The 19,916-nt window shown below is 41.6% G+C and overlaps 1 protein-coding gene across 1 annotated transcript; it reads left to right on the forward strand.

Annotated features, from left to right (window-relative positions):
- Positions 1-447: 447 nt before the first annotated feature.
- LOC111961083 (E3 ubiquitin-protein ligase NEURL3-like) lies at positions 448-18,535 on the forward strand. The gene is made up of 7 exons (XM_023983201.2): positions 448-649; positions 825-940; positions 1,661-1,712; positions 10,691-13,588; positions 16,315-16,824; positions 16,942-17,121; positions 18,043-18,535. The coding sequence occupies exons 4-7, from the start codon at positions 13,567-13,569 to the stop codon at positions 18,222-18,224; spliced, it is 894 nt and encodes a 297-aa protein (XP_023838969.1). The 5' UTR covers positions 448-649; positions 825-940; positions 1,661-1,712; positions 10,691-13,566; the 3' UTR covers positions 18,225-18,535.
- Positions 18,536-19,916: the final 1,381 nt, after the last annotated feature.

Below are 19,916 nucleotides of genomic sequence, written 5' to 3' on the forward strand. Positions count from 1 at the left end.
AGTCAGGAAACAGATATTACAGATCATCTGTCTGTCTCTACGGTGGAGATGATGGCCATACTGTTGGCCTTGCAGTGGGCGGAGGAATTTAAGCCAGATGAAACCAAGATTGAACTCTTTGGCCTGAATGCAAAGCGTCACGTCTGGAGGAAACCTGGCTCCATCCCTACGGTGAAGCATGGTGGTGGCAGCATCATGCTGTGGGGGATTTTGTTAGCGGCAGGGACTGGGAGACTAGTCAGAATTGAGGGAAAGATGAACGGAGCAATGTACAGAGATCCTTGATGAAAACCTGCTCCAGATCGCTCAGGACCTCCGACTGGGACGAAAGTTCACCGTCCAACAGGACAATAACCCTAAGCAGAAAGTCATGGGGTCTAAATTCTTTATGAATGCACTGTACATAACAGCTTTCTGACCATTAGTGACTCACCACCCTAGCCTGTACTGAGCTCAAAGCCAGTCTTATGGGAATTTGTGGAACACACTGGTTGTTTTTAGATGTATGAGAAAGGCGTTTTTTGTCTCATTTAGTAGTTTCTTTGCTCTGTCCACAGTGAGAACAAACCAAGGAATGGAGGCATCTGTGTGTTCAATCACAACTGCAATTGACATCATCATCCTGGCCAATGACGGCTGCTTTTCTATGGTATGTAAATCCTAGTGTGTCACTGTGAGCATTGTGTGTCTGTGAGGCCGTGTCTGTGGTGTATGTGTGCAAGTTCGGAACGTGTGGGGCGTTTGGTTGGCAAATGTATAACCCATTATTTGGAAAGATATTAAGTTGATCAAGATTGCCACTCGGTCTTCACGTCCTCTCTCAGGTTGGCCAGATACATGGTGGTCTGCCTGGGGTTGTCCAGAGAGCCATGGTGAAATCCAGCCCCCACATTTGGTTTGAGATATCTGAAGTCAAAGACTGACACCTTGTGGCCAAAAGGTAATACTGCAGCTGCTTGTTGAGAAACAACTGCATGCTTTCCTTCCATGTCTCATCCTCAGACTGTTGCCTAAGGGCATTAAAAAGCAGTGGTGGAAAAAGTACCCAATTGTCATACTTGAGTAAAAGTGAAGATACCTTCATAGAAAATGACTCAACTAAAAGCAAGTCACCCAGTAAAATACTACTTGAGTAAAGTCTAAAAGTATTTGGTTTTAAATGTACTTAAGTATCAAAAGTACATTTTAAATTGCTAAAATATACTTAAGTATCAAAAGTAAAAGTATAAATTCTTTATATTAAGCAAAACCGATGACAAGATTTATTATTTAACTCCAACAAACTATTTGTGTTTGAGTCCACCAGATCAGAAGAAGCAGGGATGTCATCTTGTTAAAAGTGTGTGAATTGGACCATTTTCCTGTCCTGCATTCAAAGCATTCAAAATGTAACAAGTACTTTTGGGTGTTAGGGAAAATGTATGGAGTAAGAAGTACATAATTTTGTTTGTAGTGGAGTAAAAGTTGTCAAAAATGTAAATAGTAAAGTAAAGTACAGATACCTAAACAAACTACTTAAGTAGTACTTTTAAGTATTTTTACTCAAGAACTTTACACCACTGTTAAAAAGCAACATCAATTATGGCACAATCTTCTAACGTGGTGCAAACAGTTATTATTAACATGTTAATCACTTAGAGTTATCTATTTTATTTTTTAGGTTGAGCAACCAGTTGCAGACAACTCAACACCCCATCCTCATCTTCCCAGAGGTTTAGTATGGAAACTTTTCTGATGGATTGAGTGCTGCTCAAATAGAGATGAGCTAAGGCACCTAATGAAGGCTGCACTATAAATTAAATTAAATCAAATATGACTAATTCTATGTTCCGAATACAACCGGTGTAGACCTTACAGTGAAATGCTTACTTACAACCTTCAACCAACAATGCCGTTTTGAGAAAAAAATAGATACATTAAAAAAATAACTGTAACAAATAATTAAAGAGCAGCAGTAAAATAACAGTAGCGAATACAGGGGGTACCGGTACAGAGTCAATGTGAGGGGCACCGGTTAGTCAAGGTTATTGAGGTAGTATGTACATGTAGGTAGAGGTAAAGTGACTGTGCATAGATAATAAACAGAGAGTAGCAGCAGTGTAAAAGGGGGGGGGGGNGGGGGGGGGGGTTAAATGCAAATAGTCTGGGTAGCCATTTGATTAGCTGTTCAGGAGTCTTATGGCTTGTGGGTAGAAGCTGTTAAGAAGCCTTTTGGACCGAGACTTGGCGCACCGGTACAGCTTGCCGTGCGGTAGAATCTTAAACAATTTGTATGGCTTTGCTCTGACACTGCCTGGTATAGAGGTCCTGGATGGCAGGAAGCTTGGCCCCAGTGATGTACTGGGCCGTACGCACTACCCTCTGTGGTGCCTTGCAGTCAGAGGCCGAGCAGTTGCCATACCAGGCAGTGATGCAACCAGTCAGCATGCTCTTGATGGTGCAGCTGTAAAAACCTTTTGAGGATCTGAGGACCCATGCCAATACTAGTAACTTGTGGAGAAGTACAGATCAGGGTTGGGTTATAAAAAAATATCCGAAATGTTGGAGTACTATTAAATCCATTATTAAAAATGTAAAGAATATGGCAACACAACAAACCTTTTGTCCACCAAAACGGCTGCCCACCAAAACTCACGGACCAGGCAAGGAGGGCATTAACCAGACAGGCAACAAAGAGACAGAAGATAACCATGATGGAGCTTCATAGCAGAGATTGGAGCATCTGTCGATAGGACAACTTTAAGCCGTACACTCCACAGAGCTGGGCTTTACGGAAGAGTGGCCAGAAAAAAGCCATTGCTTAAGAAAAAAATAAGCAAACACGTTTGGTGTTTGCCAATAGGCATGTGGGATACTCCCCAAATATATGGAAGAAGATACTCTGGTCAGATGAAACAAAAATGTAGCTTTTGGCCATCAAGGAAAATGCTATGTCTGGCGCAAACCCAACACCTCTCATCACCCCGAGAACACCATCCCTACAGTGAAGCATGGGGGTGGCAGCATCATGCTGTGGGGATGTTTTTCATCGACGGGGACTGGGAAACTGGTCAGACTTGAAGGAATGATGGATGGCGCTAAAAACAGGGAAATTCTTGAGGGAAACCTGTTTCAGTCTTCCAGAGATTTGAGACTGGGACGGAGGTTCACCTTCCAGCAGGACAATGACCCTAAGCATACTGCTAAAGCAACACTCGAGTGGTTTAAAGGGAAACATTTAAATGTCTTGGAATGTTCTAGTCAAAGCCCAGACCTCAATCCAATTGAGAATCTGTGGTTTGACTTAAAGATTGCTGTACACCCATTCAATTTGAAGGAGCTAGAGCAGTTTTGCCTTGAAGAATGGGCAAAAATCCCAGTGGCTAGATGTGCCATGCTTATAGAGACATACCCCAAGAGACTTGCAGCTGTAATTGCTGCAAAAGGGGGCTCTACAAAGTATTGACTTTGGGGGGGTGAATAGTTATGCACGCTCAAGTTCTGTTTTTTTCTTATTTCTTTTTTCACAATAGAAAGTATTTTGCATCTTCAAAGTAGTAGGCATGTTGTGTAAATCAAATGATACAAACCCCCCCCCCAAAATACACTTTCATTCCAGGTTGTAAGGCAGCAAAATAGGAAAAATGCCAAGGGGGGTGAATACTTTTGCAAGCCACTGTATTCCAGTCTGTGCTAGGCAAACTGTCCTGTAGTTTAGCATCTGCTTAATCTGATCACTTTTTTATTCACGAGTCACTGTTGCTGCCTGCTTTAGTTTTTGCTTGTAAGCAGAAATCAGGAGGCTAGAATTATGGTCAGATTTGCCAAATGGAGGGCGAGCTTTGTACATGTCTCTGTGTGTGGAGTAAAGGTGGACTAGAGTTTTTCTCCTCTGGTTGCACATTTAACATGCTGATAGAAATGAGATAAAACAGATTTCAATTTCCCTGCATTAAAGTCCCTGGCCACTAGGAGCGCCGCCTCTGGATTAGCATCTTGTTTGCTTATGGCCGTATACAGCTCATTGAGTGCGGTCTTAGTGCCAGCATCGGGTTGTGGTGGTAAATAGACAACAACAAAGAATATAGATGAGAACCCTCTTGGTAAATAGTGTGGTCTACAGCTTGTCATGAGATACTCTACCTCAGGCAAGCAAAACCTTGAGACTTCCTTATATTTCGTGCACCAGCTGTTTACAAATATACATATACCGCCACCCCTTGTCTTACCAGTGGCTGCTGTTCTATCCTGCTGAAAAAGTGTAAGACCCGCCAGCTGTATGTTATTAATGTCATCGTTCAGCCACGACTTGGTGAAACATAATATATTACAGTTTTTAAATATCCCGTTGGTAGGATATACATGCTTATAGTTGTCTTTTTTATTATCCAGTGATTGTACGTTGGCTAATAGGATCGATGGTATGGGGAGATTACACACTCGCCGTCAGATTCTTACAAGGCACCCAGGCCTACGTCCCCGATATCTCAGTCTCTTTCTCCTGCGAATGACGGGGATGAGGGCCTTGTCGAGTGTCTGGAGTAAGTCCTTCACGTCCCACTCGTTAAAGAAATAATTTCTTCCAGTACGGTGTGAGTAATTGCTGTCCTTATATCTAGAAGCTCTTTTCGGTCATTAGACACGGTGGCAGAAACATTATGTACAAAATAAGTTAAAAATAACACACAAAAAAAAAACGCAATAGCACAATTGGTTAGGGGACCATAAAGCGGCAGCTTTATAAAGCGGCGCCATTATCCAAGATTCACGCTGTATTTAAAGATTCACGCTGTATTTAAAGATTCACGCTGTATTTAAAGATTCACGCTGTGTTTAAAGATTCACACTGTGTTGGATCTGTGTGAGTGTAACGGCATTCTTCCTCCTCGTCTGAGGAGTAGTAGGAAGAAGGATCGGAGGACCAAGGTGCAGCGTGGTACGTGTCCATAACGTTTATTTTAAAACATAAACTGAACACTATGAAATACAAAACAATAAATGTGAACATGAATGAAACCGAAACAGTACCGTGTGGCAACAAACACTCACACGGAAACAAACACCCACAAAACAAAAGTGAAACCCAGGCTACCTAAGTATGATTCTCAATCAGGGACAACGATTGACAGCTGCCTCTGATTGAGAACCATACCAGATCGAACTCAAAACCCCAACATAGAAAAACACACATAGACTGCCCACCCCAACTCACGCCCTGACCATACTAAATAAAGACAAAACAAAGGAAATAAAGGTCAGAACGTGACAGTGAGTGTGTAATGCCATGGCGTGACTGTTTCCCACTCAGGCACCTGCATCAACAATACCTCCGTGATGATGTTGAAAAAGGGCAGCTTTGAGATCGACATTCTATGCTTGACCTGCTCAGTTTCCCACCACACAACACCAAAAAAATTCTAAAAACAGTAGAACCAGAACCTGCTTTTACACTATGATTAAACTATTAGATGTTAAATGTTTCTTTAGAATGTTTATTTTTTTAAAGGAATAGTTTCACTATATTAAAATGAGAGTTAAATTCACCTATCAGGGTGGCCCCTAAAATGAGGGACAAACATAAATGAATCACGAATAATGTTTTACGTTTTTAGGGTTTTACAATGATGGTGAACATTTTTGGGTTAAGAGGATTAAAATAATCCTAGAAGACGGAAAAACATGAGGAAGGACAGATTTTTGGCAATGCTGATTTTTTGGGGGGGGCATTTTAGCCGATCTATTCATATAAAAAAAATGATTTATGGAATTTGTCATGTGTCTTACATTAAAGGGGACTTTTAGAAAGCAATAGTGGTGCACAATTACTACTTAAAATATCAAAGGGACGCAAAAGGCACTCTATTCGTGGAACAACCCATTTATGCATATTTTGAAAACAGGAGGAAAGGTTACCAAGCAACAGCAGACCAAAGATACAGATAATAGGTCTATATCTGTCCCTGTCCTAGATGATAGAGATCATGACATGGAAGACCGTGTTACCAAAGCTCATTATCAAAGCTCATTGAATGTGTTGTATTGATAATTAAAACATACTCTTTTGATATTGTCAACTTTTGTCTCAGCATTTGTGGCTTCCCTTGGGGGTTGTCCTAGCCTGGGTGGCATTCTTTCTGCTCTCTTGGCAACTCCTTATGGAATTGCCATGGCAATTATGTTTGGCTTGACAGTAATATTCGGCTTGACAATAATGGCAATGGAGTTGGCCAGAGCACAAGCAGATATTTTCGACCAGGCTATAGTTGCCTTTATTCAAAGGATCCTGTGGGGACACACAAACACACTCACTCATTACCAGCACAGTATAAGATCTTCTGTAAATCATTAAACCACACAATCAGCCATACTAGAATTGAGTGGGCCTCTAGGAGGCTTGCCCAGCTGATAACAAAACATTCATCAGGTAGAATATTTTTATAAGGCTTGGCAAACATTGTTACAAGCCCTTTATGACCTGTTAACTTCACAAAACAACTAATGGTTCAATCATTAAGTTTATCTCTGTAATCCTTCACAAGGCATTATGACCAAGTGATTTGGTTCCCCACACTTATTATCCAGATATAATGTAGGTATAATGGTAAATCCCCCAAAATAAGAGCCAATTTATGCTTGATCTGAAAATGTGTGGTCGAAGGCGACGTATGGATGGTGTGGCGCATTTACCAAATTGAGCTCTGTATCGCAGCTCCAAATGTTGGAGTAATTTGGAGGGCTCCGTATAGCTCCGCATTGACATGATTGGTTGACGGTAGGTGAGGGCGGGTAGGTGAGGGCAGCTCTGTGACGCGCAAGAATGAAGATTGTTTGTGGAATGCACCTGAAGCTTTAAGCTTGTTTCTACACAATTCATTCAGTATATTTATAAGCTACTTGTGTTATTGTACAGTCTGTGTAACAGTATAACTTTAGTACCGTACCCTCGCCCCGACACGGGCGCGAACCAGGGACCCTCTGCACACATCGACAACAGTCACCCACGAAGCGTCGTTACCCATTGCTCCACAAAAGCCGCGGCCCTTGCAGAGCAAGGTGCAACACTACTTCTAGGTTTCAGAGCAAGTGACGTAACTGATTGAAACGCTACTAGCGCGTACCCGCTAACTAGCTAGCCATTTCACATCCGTTACACTCACCCCCCTTTCAACCTCCTCCTTTTCCGCAGCAACCAGTGATCCGGGTCAACAGCATCAATGTAACAGTATAACTTTAGTACCGTACCCTCGCCCCGACACGGGCGCGAACCAGGGACCCTCTGCACACATCGACAACAGTCACCCACGAAGCGTCGTTACCCATTGCTCCACAAAAGCCGCGGCCCTTGCAGAGCAAGGTGCAACACTACTTCTAGGTTTCAGAGCAAGTGACGTAACTGATTGAAACGCTACTAGCGCGTACCCGCTAACTAGCTAGCCATTTCACATCCGTTACACTTGCAATGTTTACCTGATGAAGGAATGTTGTTAATTAACACCCGAGTGTTACTGTTACAACCGTTTTTCTTTTTTTATTACAAACTAATTAGGAAAAGACCCGCACCTGCACTTTCTGTTTCGTTATCAGTGGTCTACATGGTCTGGGAATGTCATGGTCAGATCAACAATTACAAATGATCAAGTTTTACTTTACTGTAATTCAATGTGTTTTAAAAAAAAAACTGTATTCATAACTACACACTCCACATACACACTTGACATGCCATAGCAATAAGGTGTATGCCCAACTACAAGTGGCTCTGGGATTGTTCAAGAGAAACGTAGTTATTTCAAGCTCCTCTTGTGTCTCATTGTATGTAAATTGAGCAACTTGACTGAGAGTGACAGTCAGTCAGGTAGATGTATGGGTTGGAAAGGAGAAGTTGAGACAGCCTTACAATGCTTGCACAGCAAAAGGTGGATTCTTTGGTCGTCATAGTCCAGTGGTCTGTCATAATCCCCATGCACTTCTGAGGTAACACTAGGGGCTTCCCCACTCTGCTCCCAGCAGCCCCCTTGTGTAGACAGACTGGGACACACTCTGCTTCCTTCTCCACTTAGTCCGGCGGTTCTGGAACCATACCTGATGGGAGAAGAAGTTTTAGTGTGCGCTGTAGTTTGTATCAACAGCTGGACTGACCACTTAAACAACATTTTGTCTTTGTCATGCAACAAACCCGTTTCTGGAACCATTTATCAGGATAAAATGAGTAAGTGTGAAGGACTAAATGATGTTGGGCCATGAAGCAAACAGATTTACTTGAACTGTAGCCGTCTCAATTTACAGGAAATCGGTAGGTATGATTTCATATCACTAAAGTTCTCTGATGTTTTATGGCTCTGTTGTCTCTTGTTGACTGGTTAAGATAGTCATGCTGTATGACAGTGGGAGTAAAACTGAAACTAAAAGGGATGTATATCATTTATTATTAACTCATGTTCAGTGTGTGAGCCAGCTTAGCAGTGGTGGAAAAAGTACCCAATTTTCATTCTTGAGTAAAAGTAAAGATACCTTAATAGAAAATGACTCAAGTGAAAGTCACCCAGTAAAATACTACTTGAGTAAAAATAAAAAAGTATTTGCTTTTAAATATACTTAAGTATCAAAAGTAAAAGTAAGTAATAAAACATTCCTTATATCAAGCAACCAGACGGCACAATTTTCTTGTTTTTTAAAAATGTACTGATAGCGAGGGGCACACTCCAATACTCAGACATAATTTGCAAACAAAGCGTTTGTGTTTCGTGAGTCCGCCAGATCAGGTGCAGTAGGGATGACCAGGGATTTTCTCTTGAAGTGTGTGAATTGGACCATTGTCCTGTCCTGCTAAGCATTGAAAATGTAACGAGTACATTTGGGTGTCAGGGAAAATGTATGGAGTAGAAAGTACATTATTTTCATTAGGAATGTGGTGGAGTAAAAGTAAAAAAATGTCAAGTATTTTTACTTAAGTACTTTACACCACTGCAGCTTGGCTCTCATCTTAAGACTGGTACTTATTTTGTTGAAAGGTTTTCTCCAGGTTCAAGATTTGATTGGTCTGGTGTGTTTAACTTTGCTGTCTGTATTGTCTCTGATTACAGAAAACAACACAGTAAACACACAGTTCCATTTCAATTCTGTATAACCATATTGAACAATTCAGGTTTTATGAATATCATAATGCCTTTCAGATTTCACAGCTGTTTTAATTTTAGGTATGCTGATGGGACTGGTATTTTTAAAATGATATTGCTGTTAACACATAATCCCTTAACCTCTCTAAGGTACGTGAGACGGTAGCGTCCCACCTCTTCAACAGCCAGTGAAACTGCAGGGCGACAAATTCAAAACAACAGAAATCCCAAAATTAAAATTCCTCAAACATACATGTATTTTACACCATTTTAAAGATACACTTGTTGTAAATCCAGCCACAGTGTCCGATTTCAAAAAGGCTTTACGACGAAAGCAAACCAAACGATTATGTTAGGTGAGTGCCAATTCACAGAATAACACAGCCATTTTTCCAGCCAAAGAGAGGATTCACAAAAAGCAGAAATATAGATAAAATGAATCACTAACCTTTGATGATCTTCATCAGATGACACTAATAGGACTTCATTTTACACAATACAAGTATGTTTTGTTCGGTAAAGTTCATATTTATATCCAAAAACCTGAGTTTACATTGGCGCCTTACGTTCAGAAGTTCCAAAACATCCTTTGATTTTTCAGAGAGCCACATCAATTTACAGGAATACTCATAATAAACATTGCTAAAAGATACAACTGTTATGCATGGAATTGTAGATGCACTTCTCCTTAATGCAACCGCTGTGTCAGATTTCAAAAAAGCTTTACGAAAAAAGCAAGCCATGCAATAATCTGAGTCGGCGCTCAGAGCCCAATCAAGACACAAATATAGCCACCATATTTTGCAGTCAACAGAAGTCAGAAGTAACATTATAAACATTCACTTACCTTTGATCTTCATCAGAATGCACTCCCAGGAATCTCAGTTCCACAATAAATGTTAGTTTTGTTCGATAATGTCCATCATTTATGTCCAAATTCCTACTCGTTCAGTACACTTTCCAAACTCACGACGCGCGGGCAGGTCCAGCGGAAAGTACGGACGAAAAGTTAAAGTTATATTACAGTCCGTAAAAACATGACAAACGAATTATTGAATCAATCTTTAGGATGTTTTTAACATAATTCTTCAATAATGTTCCAACCGGAGTATTCCTGTGTCTTCAGAATTGCGATGGAACAGAGCTCTCTCTCACGTGAACACGCATGGTCAGAGCATGGTCACTTCATGGCAGACCTGACTCATTCCTCTCTCCTTCGGCCCCACTTAACAGTAGAGGCATCAGACAAGGTTCTAACGACTGTTGACATCTAGTGGAAGCCTTAGGAAGTGCAACAATACCAATATCCCACTATCTTCAATAGGAGCTGAGTTGAAAATCGACCAACCTCAGATTTCCCACTTCCTGGTTGAATTTTTTCTCAGGTTTTTGCCTGCCTGATGAGTTCTGTTATACTCACAGACATCATGCAAACAGTTTTAGAAACTTCAGAGTGTTTTCTATCCAAATATACTAATAATATGCATATTCTAGCTTTTATGGCTTTGTAGCAGGCCGTTTACTCTGGGCATGCTTTTCATCCGGATGTGAAAATACTGCCCCCTACCCCACCTTTGTTCTTCTCTTTTCTACTGCAGCTGCATCAAGTCCATATAGTGTGTCCCCTGAACTCAAAGCTGTGGCCCTGAGATGTTACCTCCACCTTGGGCATGGAGATGGCAACAGGCAGGGGTAGGATGCATGCTGACTATGCACAGTCCTGCAGTCGATGATGGGACAGGATGGCTCCCAAGCTGGCCAATTCAGAGAGTAGGGCACCAGACCTGATGCCTCAATATCATGTTTGACCTTTGGGGTTCAATGTTGTGCTGGTCTTGACCTGACTGATGCCTGGATAGCCTTATCTGAGCTTGTAGACTGTGGTCTGTGCTGTAGACTGGTGCATGAAGGGTCGCATGTGGTCCAGAGAAAAGTGGTCCAGACAGCCACTGGGCAACCAAACCCTAGATTGTTTGGATTCATCTTCAAGCCATGTCATCTCTCAGTTGATCATAAGTTGTTGTTTCCCTTCCTTTTCAAAGGGTTGTCATTGATGTCTGTGCTGTAAGTCTTTTTCTTATCCAGTAACCACGTTTCCATCCACAGTTTTTATGCAAGTAAAGTCATCATATACAGTTGAAGTTGGAAGTTTACATACACTTAGGTTGGAGTCATTAAAACTGTTTTTTCAACCACTCCACAAATGTCTTGTTAATTAACAAACTATAGTTTTGGCAAGTCGGTTAGGACATCTACTTTGTGCATGACAAGTAATTTTTGAATTATAAGTGAAATAATGTATCACAATTCCAGTGGGTCAAAAGTTTACATAAGTTGACTGTGCCTTTAAACAGTTTGGAAAATTCCTGAAAGTGATGTCATGGCTTTAGAAGCTTCTGATAGGCTAATTGACATAATTTGAGTCAATTGGAGGTGTACATGTGGATGTATTTCAAGTCCTACCTTCAAACTAAGTGCCTCTTTGCTTGACATCATGGGGAAATCAAAAGAAATCAGCCAAGACCTCAGAAAAAAATGGAGACCTCCACAAGTCTGGTTCATCCTTGGGAGCAATTTCCAATTGCCTTAAGGTACCACGTTCATCTGTACAATCAATAGTACGCAAATATAAACACCATGGGACCACGCAGCCGTCATACCGCTCAGGAAGGAGACGCGTTCGTTCTCCTAGAGATGAACGTACTTTGGTGCGAAAAGTGCAAATCAATCCCAGAACAACAGCAAAGGACCTTGTGAAGATACTGGAGGAAACAGGTACAAAAGTATCTATATCCACAGTAAAACGAGTCCTATATCGACGTAACCTGAAAGACCGCTCAGCGAGGAAGAAGCCACTGCTCCAAAACTGCCATAAAAAAGCCAGACTACGGTTTGCAACTGGACATGGGGACAAAGGTCGTACTTTTTGGAGAAATGTCCTCTGGTCTGATGAAACAAAAATAGAACTGTTTGGCCATAATGACCATCGTTATGTTTGGAGGAAAAAGGGGGAGGCTTGCAAGCCGAAGAACAGCATCCTAACCGTGAAGCACGGGGGTGGCAGCATCATGTTGTGGGGGTACTTTGCTGCAGGAGGGACTGGTGCACTTCACAAAATAGATGGCATCATGAGGTAGGAAAATGATGTGGATATATTGAAGCAACATCTCAAGACATCAGTCAGGAAGTTAAAGCTTGGTCGCAAATGGGTCTTCCAAATGGACAATGACCCCAAGCATACTTCCAAAGTTGTGGCAAAATGGCTTAAAGACAACAAAGTCAAGGTATTGTAGTGGCCATCACAAAGCCCTGACCTCAAGCCTATAGAACATTTGTGGCCAGAACTGAAAATGCGTGTGCGAGCAAGGAGGTCTACAAACCTTACACCAGCTTTGTCAGGACGAATGGGCCAAAATTGAACCAACTTATTGTCGGAAGCTTGTGGAAGGCTACCTGAACCGTTTGACCCAAGTTAAACAATTTAAATGCAATGCTACCAAATACTAATTGAGTGTATATAAACTTCTGACCCACTGGGAATGTGATGAAAGAAATAAAAGCTGAAATAAATAATTCTCTCTGCTATTATTCTGAGATTTCACATTCTTAAAATGGTGATCATAACTGACCTAAGACAGGGAATTTTTACTAGGACTAAATGTCAGGAATGATGAAAAACTGAGTTTAAATGTATTTGGCTAAGGTGTATGTAAACTTCCAACTTCAACTGTATGTATGGCAGGACCAAATCGGAAAGATAGGTAGGAGCAAGCCCATATAATGCTTTGTAGGTTAGCAGTAAAACCGTAAAATCAGCCCTTGCCTTAACAGGAAGCCAGTGTAGAGAGGCTAGCACTGGAGTAATATGAATAATTTTTGGGGTTCTAGTCAAGGTTCTAGCAGTCGTGTTTAGCACTAACAGAAGTTTATTTAGTGCTTTATCCGGGTAGCCGGAAAGTAGAGCATTGCAGTATTAAAATCTAGAAGTGACAAAGCATGGATTAATTTTTCTGCATCATTTTTGGACTAGGTTTCTGATTTTTGCAATGTTACTTAGATGGAAAAAAGCTGTCATTGAAATAGTCTTGATACGTTAGTCAAAAGAGCGATCAGGGTCCAGAGTAAAGCCAAGGTCTTTTCAGTTTTATTTGAGACGACTGTACAACCATCAAGATTAATTGGCAGATCCGGCATCACCTCTACTTTATTGCAGACATAAAACAGTTAAAGTATAAATATTGCCAAGTAATTGTGCTAAGCAAAGACAACGTGATATGGGGAAGAGTGGGTAGGTGAGGCTGTGTTTTTATGCCACTCCCCCAACCTTTAACTAAAGAGGTTGTGCTGTCTCAAAACAAAACTATACATGCCACACTAAGAAGAGCCAACATCACTGCTGCCTTGCTACTGTATCAGTCCAGTCTGAAGACTCCGTGGGAAGAAGCAAACTTCAAGACAGGCAAACCTGAAGAGGATGGAGAGCGGTAGGAGCACTGGTAAGAATACAATATTAATATTATTCACATTCTGATGTATTCATCAACAGATGTCTAGACAGATAACGTGTACATAAAATAAATTAATTAGAAAGGTAGATATAATTAGACATTCGAAATTTAAAATACTATTTGCCAACATTTTGCACAAAAAAGTATGTAGTTAACTGATATGCATGTTTTCTAGAGAGTTAAACTGAAGATCTGATACTGGCGCATTGTGTTTTTATCAGTGGTGGAAAAAGTACCCAATTCTCATACTTGAGTAAAAGTAAATATACCTTAATAGAAAATGACTCAAGTAAAAGTGAAAGTCACCCAGTAAAATACTACTTGAGTAAAAGGTTTTAAATATACTTAAGTATAGTTAAGTATAATTTCTGAATGAGTCTATTTATTTATTATTATTATTTTTCGTGGTATCCAATTGGTAGTTACAGTCTTGTCTCATCGCTGCAACTCCTGTAATGGACCTGGGAGAGGCGAAGGTCGAGAGCCATGCTGCCTCCGAAACCCAACCAAGCCGCACTGGAAGCCAGCCGCACCAATGTGTCGGAGGAAACACCGTACACCTGGCGACCATGTCAGCGTGCACTGCGCCCTGCCCGCTACAGGAGTCACTAGTGCGCGATGGGACAAGGACAAACCCTCCCCTAATCCTGACGACGCTGGGCCAATTGTGCGCCGCCCCATGGCTCTCCCGGTCGGCTGCGACAGAGCCTGGACTCGAACCCAGAATCTCTAGGGACATTGACCGAGAGGAGTATGTAGACTATTTCCTGTAATTGAGTAAACTGCTAGGGTTTTCTAAATAAATATATACAACAATTAAAAACAATAAATTGTACAGATTTGATAAATGCATACTTCACATCCCATATGTGAATAAAGCATCAAAACAAGTGTGGTGAATCATTTGAACTATTTCAAAGGTCTTGAAATAACCAGGTAAAAACCAACAAAAAATGGCAACTTTAATATTAAATGGTAACCTGTGAGATTAGGTTAATAACAGAAAAGATTTCCATTGTTGTTAGAGCAAGGTACCAGGAGGATGTTTCAGAGAAATGGCTTGCATATAATAATGTCAATAATGTAGTCATTCATGTGACTTTTGGACTATGGAAAAAATAGAAGGGTTTGGCACGAGACATATTGACATATAATGAAACTGAAAGATCCGTAACATGAGGGTAGTGAGTACAGCCCAGTACATCACTGGGGCTAACCTGCCTGCCTTCCAGGACCTCTACACCAGGCGGTGTCTGAGGAAAGCCCAAAAAATTGTCAAAGACCCCAGCCACCCCAGTCATAGACTGTTATCTCTACTACCGCATGGCAAGCGGTACCGGAGCACCAAGTCTAGGACCAAAAGGCTTCTCAACAGTTTTTACCCGCAAGCTATAAGACTCCTGAACAGGTAATCAAATGGCTACCCGGACTATTTGCATTGTGTGCCCCCCCAACCCCTCTTTTACGCTGCTGCTACTCTCTGTTTATCATATATGCATAGTCACTTTAACTGTACATTCATGTTCATACTACCTCAATTAGCCCGACTAACCGGTGTCCCCGCACATTGGCTACCTGGACTATCTGCATTGTGTCCCTCCACCCGCCAACCCCTCTTTTACTCTACTGCTACTCTCTGTTTATCATATATGCAGTCACTTTAACCATACCTACATATACATTCTACCTCAATTAGCTCGACTAACCAGTGCCTGTATATAGCCTCGCTACTGTTATAGCCTCGCTACTGTTATAGCCTCCCTACTGTTATAGCCTCCCTACTGTTATAGCCTCCCTACTGTTATAGCCTCGCCACTGTTATAGCTCCCTACTGTTATAGCCTCCCTACTATTATAGCCTACGCCTACTGTATACGGCCTCCCTACTGTTATAGCCTCGCTACTGTTATAGCCTCGCTACTGTTATAGCCTCACTACTGTTATAGCCTCCCTACTGTTATTTTTCACTGTCTTTTTATTTCTTTACTTATCTATTGTTCACCTAATACCTTTTTTTAACTTCAAAATTGCACTGTTGGTTAAAGCCTGTAAGTAAATATTTCACTGTAAGGTCTACCTACACCTGTTGTATTCGGCGCACGTGACAAATAAACTTGATTTGATGTTCATATTGAAAGATGAACCCATATTTAGCAAATAATGAAACCATAAACGAAAGGACATTTTTGCTTAAGTGTAGTCAACACCATAATATAATAAAGTTTGACTATTCTGTACAACACATGATGTGATCTTGTTAATCATGTACAGCAAGGTACCAGGAGGATGTTTCAGAGAAATGGCTTTACAGGAGTTGCAGAGATGAAACAAGACTGTAACTACCAATTGGATACCACGAAATTGGGGAGAAAAAGGGTTAACATTTAAAAAAAATATAAGACTCATTCAGATATTATACTTAACTATACTTAAGTATATTTAATACATTTTACTCAAGTAGTATTTTACTGGGTGTCTTTCACTTGAGTCATTTTCTATTAAGGTATATTTACTGTTTAAGGTATTGAGCAGATGAAATCCATAAACTTCGTCTTCACACATGTTATGACTTGTCAGCCATCTGCGAGGGATGTTTTAAACCTCTGTTAACTTTAGGTTTTAAAGGAAGGTAGACTTGCCTGGTAAATAATGTCAGCTGATTATAAAACACAATTAAACAATGTTTTGCTAACAATCTTCCTCCCTCCCCTTTAGAGATTTATCCACCCAATATGTGTGGGCGTTCTTGTCTGGGGCCCCTGTCCTTCCACAAAGAGGCCTTGGGGACCAATGTGTGTCTGAGTCTGGGAGGTAGACGTGTGGAGAGGGACAGAGAGACCTTCCAGAATGGTCTGACTTTCAGCAGTCGGCCAATCAGGGTTCAGGAGAAGATACATCTGCGGGTGGAATGTTGTGACCAACACTGGCATGGAGCTCTGCGGCTGGGCTTCACCATCATACCGCCCTCCTCCTCTGGGCCCCACTTCCCTCCTGCTATGGCCATCCCTGACCTCACCACCACCTACGGGTACTGGGCATCCACCGTGCCCTCCAGCCTCATCATGCCAGGGGCAGAGCTCCGCTTCTGGGTGACCCCTCGAGGAATGCTGGTTTACGAGGGGCCAAATGGTTTGAGGTACAAGCTACTGAAGGGGGTGGATGTGACACGCCACCTGTGGGCCATGATAGATGTCTACGGACAGACCAGAGCTGTGCTCCTATTGGGTGAGGCACATGGTGAATTTCTTGGTTGATAAAGTAGCTTGTACAATCTTCTATTTTTAGATAGTATCACATTAACTCCGACTGATCAGTGCTTTATGTTCTTCCTTCATTTTTCAGGATCAGAAAAGAAAGACTTAATGTTGCGGATCCGGAGGTCCTGTCCTGTCCCACCTCCTCCCTCTGTGTCTCATAGGGACAGCTGCATGTGTGTGAACAAGGGTCACCCCTGTCGCACCCCTCAGGACTACAGGCTCTCTGCTGACCCTATCACTATCACACAGATGGACCCCTCTATAGGTGTGTAACTAACTGCATTATTAAAGCCAGACAGTACCGGCTCCAGGCATAAGTGGCATAAATGGTCTCAGCCACTAGGGGGTCCCGACCAAAATAAATACATTCATTCATTTTAATAATATAAGTAAACATGCACTCATAATCGACTGTAGCGCATTAAGCACCCACAAGCTACAGTGGCTGAAAACACAATCATCGCACGATGAACAAGTGACGAATTTCCGGGCAAGGGCGGTCCATTTTAAAAATCATTCCTTCCTCCCTCGCTCCTTGCCCTGCAAGTGTATACTCATCAGACGTCATGATACGTCATCAGAAGTGTCCACTTAATTTGAGGGCTGAGGGGATAGGGTGTGTCTTAAGTGTTTGAATGCAGCCTATTGCAGCACCTAAGAGGCTTGAATTTTTGAGCTCTCCCCATAGATTTGGAGGTGACGTAGTGTCACCATGAGTGACAGAACACTGAGCCAATCACGGTGCAACAAGAGAACATTACCGCTCCATATTTTCCGCTGGCTGCCTCACCACCACATAAAGCACTGAGCTAGGCTGAAACACCTGCTCGGGGCTGCGTTACTCAAGAAAGCAAAAAATAGACCATGTTTGTGTGCCTCTTCATTAACTTAATGATATATATTTTTTTACATTGTTTGCAAACTGATATGTGTCACTTATTAATGCCAAAATAACATGCAAAACAGGTAAAAATAAAATATTTTTCTTAGCTAAACAGGTGTCACACCTACCCTGAATGATGGGTCGCCACTTGTGCAGTTGTAATACAGTTTTATTTCAATGTTTGGATATGGATTTCTGTTGACCTAAAGGAACTGTGGTCTATTTACAATATAGTTTTCTTGGCAGCCTTTCTTGTGTTGGTGAGCGTAAAGTTACTTGCTTTTTATTTATTCTGCACTGTAGATCGGGACTTCGCTGACGACTGCTTGGCGTGTCTATCTGCTAGAGCTTCTGTGGTCTTTCCCTGCGCCCACCGCTGCCTGTGCCTTCGCTGCGCCCTGCGGGTCACGGCCGAGTTTGGAAACTGCCCGCTGTGTCGCCAGTCAATCAGATACAGCGACGAGGATAGGTGGATAAAAAGTTGACCAACCGATGGGGAAAGGAGGGAGAAAAGCAAAGATGATCAAATCAGCATTATATTAGTACATAATATTGTAAACATTTCCCTTATGTTCTTTTTTATATCAACTGTCTATTTTTCACTGTGACTTATGTTATAGTGTAGGCATCTATACTTACATGTAGGCATCTATACTACATGTAGGCATCTATACTACATGTAGGCATCTATACTACATGTAGGCATCTATACTACATGTAGGCATCTATACTTGATGAAGAACGTGTCACTGTATTAGATGTTTTATTTGTCAATGAATCCAAATGTAAATAAATGCACCCAAAATGAAGACAGTTTCTCTTTTATTTGATAACTTTAAATAAATAGGCCTAGGTAAATGAGTCATAGACAACTATGTAGCCAACTGGAGAAAAAAGGTTCTCAAAATGTAAGCATATCAATATTTCTGGTACTACAATCACAGTTTCTATACCAGGCTATAGCAGAGATCTTGTGCAACTTCGGTGTGCAATATGCAGTAGGTCATGTCAGGATGAGCCTGCAGGAAGGGTACCACACATGGAGGAGGATGTCTTCCCTGTAACGCACAGCGTTGAGATTGCCACTGTTCTGCCATGGCCAGCGAAGAACCCGGATCTCAATCCCATTGAGCACGTCTGGGACCTGTTGGATCGGAGGGTGAGGGCTAAGGCCATTCCCCTCAGAAATGTCCAGGAACTTGCAGGTGCTTTAGTGGAAGAGTGGGGTAACATCTCACAGCAAGAACTGGCAAATCTGGTGCAGTCCATGAGGAGAAGATGCACTGCAGTACTTAATGCAGCTGGTGGCCACACCAGATACTGACTGTTACTTTTGATTTTGACCCCCCCTTTGTTAGAGGGACACATTATTCAATTTCTGTTAGTCACATGTCTGTGGAACCTGTTCCGTTTATGTCTCAGTTGTTGAATCTTGTTATGTTCATACAAAGATTTACACGTTAAGTTTGCTGAAGATAAATGCAGTTGACAGTGAGAGGACGTGTCTATTTTTTGGTCTACGGAAAGTTTGTTCGAGACTCACAAGGGCCTGCTGAAGCAGCCCATGTGGGCAGTCTCAGGGCTTGGATCTGGATACAGGTCGTGGTTCTCTATTCGTCGTCGCCAAGCTTTCTTGTCTGGGCACTAAATGAGAAGGCAGGTGAGATTAATATTTTGTTGAATTTAATGCACTATCTATTCATATTTGTCAAATAAATAATGATTGGCTATTCCAGGCTATGACATATCTAATGTTGTTTAGGCTACATGAGTTTTGTCCTTTTGAGTATTTTGCTATAAACAAGAAGCATAAGCATTTGTAATTCATGTGGAAGGGGAGGGAGGCAGTGCAATATTAATAGTTTATTAGGCAAACATTGTAAAAGTAATGTCCTAGCTGGGTTCAATTCCACAGACATAAGGCTTTAACTCTGTTATATGTTACTCTATTATAAACTGGATGGTTCAAGCCCTGAATGATGATTGGTATGACAAACATTTTTTACTGCTCTAATTACGTTGAACCAGTTTATAATAGCAATAAAGCACCTCTGGGGTTTGTGGTGTATGGCCAATATACAATGGCTGTATCCAGACACTCTGCATTGCGTCGTGTATAAGAACAGCCCTTAGCCGTGGTATATTGGCCATTAACCACACCCCCTTGTGCCTTATTG

The sequence above is a fragment of the Salvelinus sp. IW2-2015 genome, linkage group LG4q.1:29 (genome assembly GCF_002910315.2).
Source record: "Salvelinus sp. IW2-2015 linkage group LG4q.1:29, ASM291031v2, whole genome shotgun sequence".
Taxonomy (NCBI): Eukaryota; Metazoa; Chordata; class Actinopteri; order Salmoniformes; family Salmonidae; genus Salvelinus; species Salvelinus sp. IW2-2015.

What these genes read in the sequence shown, in the direction of transcription:
- LOC111961083 (XM_023983201.2), top strand. Translation starts at nt 13,567, where the DNA reads ATGGAGAGCGGTAGGAGCACTG. An exon ending in GGAGAGCGGTAGGAGCACTG is followed by an intron (nt 13,589 to 16,314) that starts GTAAGAATACAA and finishes CCTCCCCTTTAG; the next exon opens with AGATTTATCCACCCAATATG. An exon ending in ACAGATGGACCCCTCTATAG is followed by an intron (nt 17,122 to 18,042) that starts GTGTGTAACTAA and finishes TCTGCACTGTAG; the next exon opens with ATCGGGACTTCGCTGACGAC.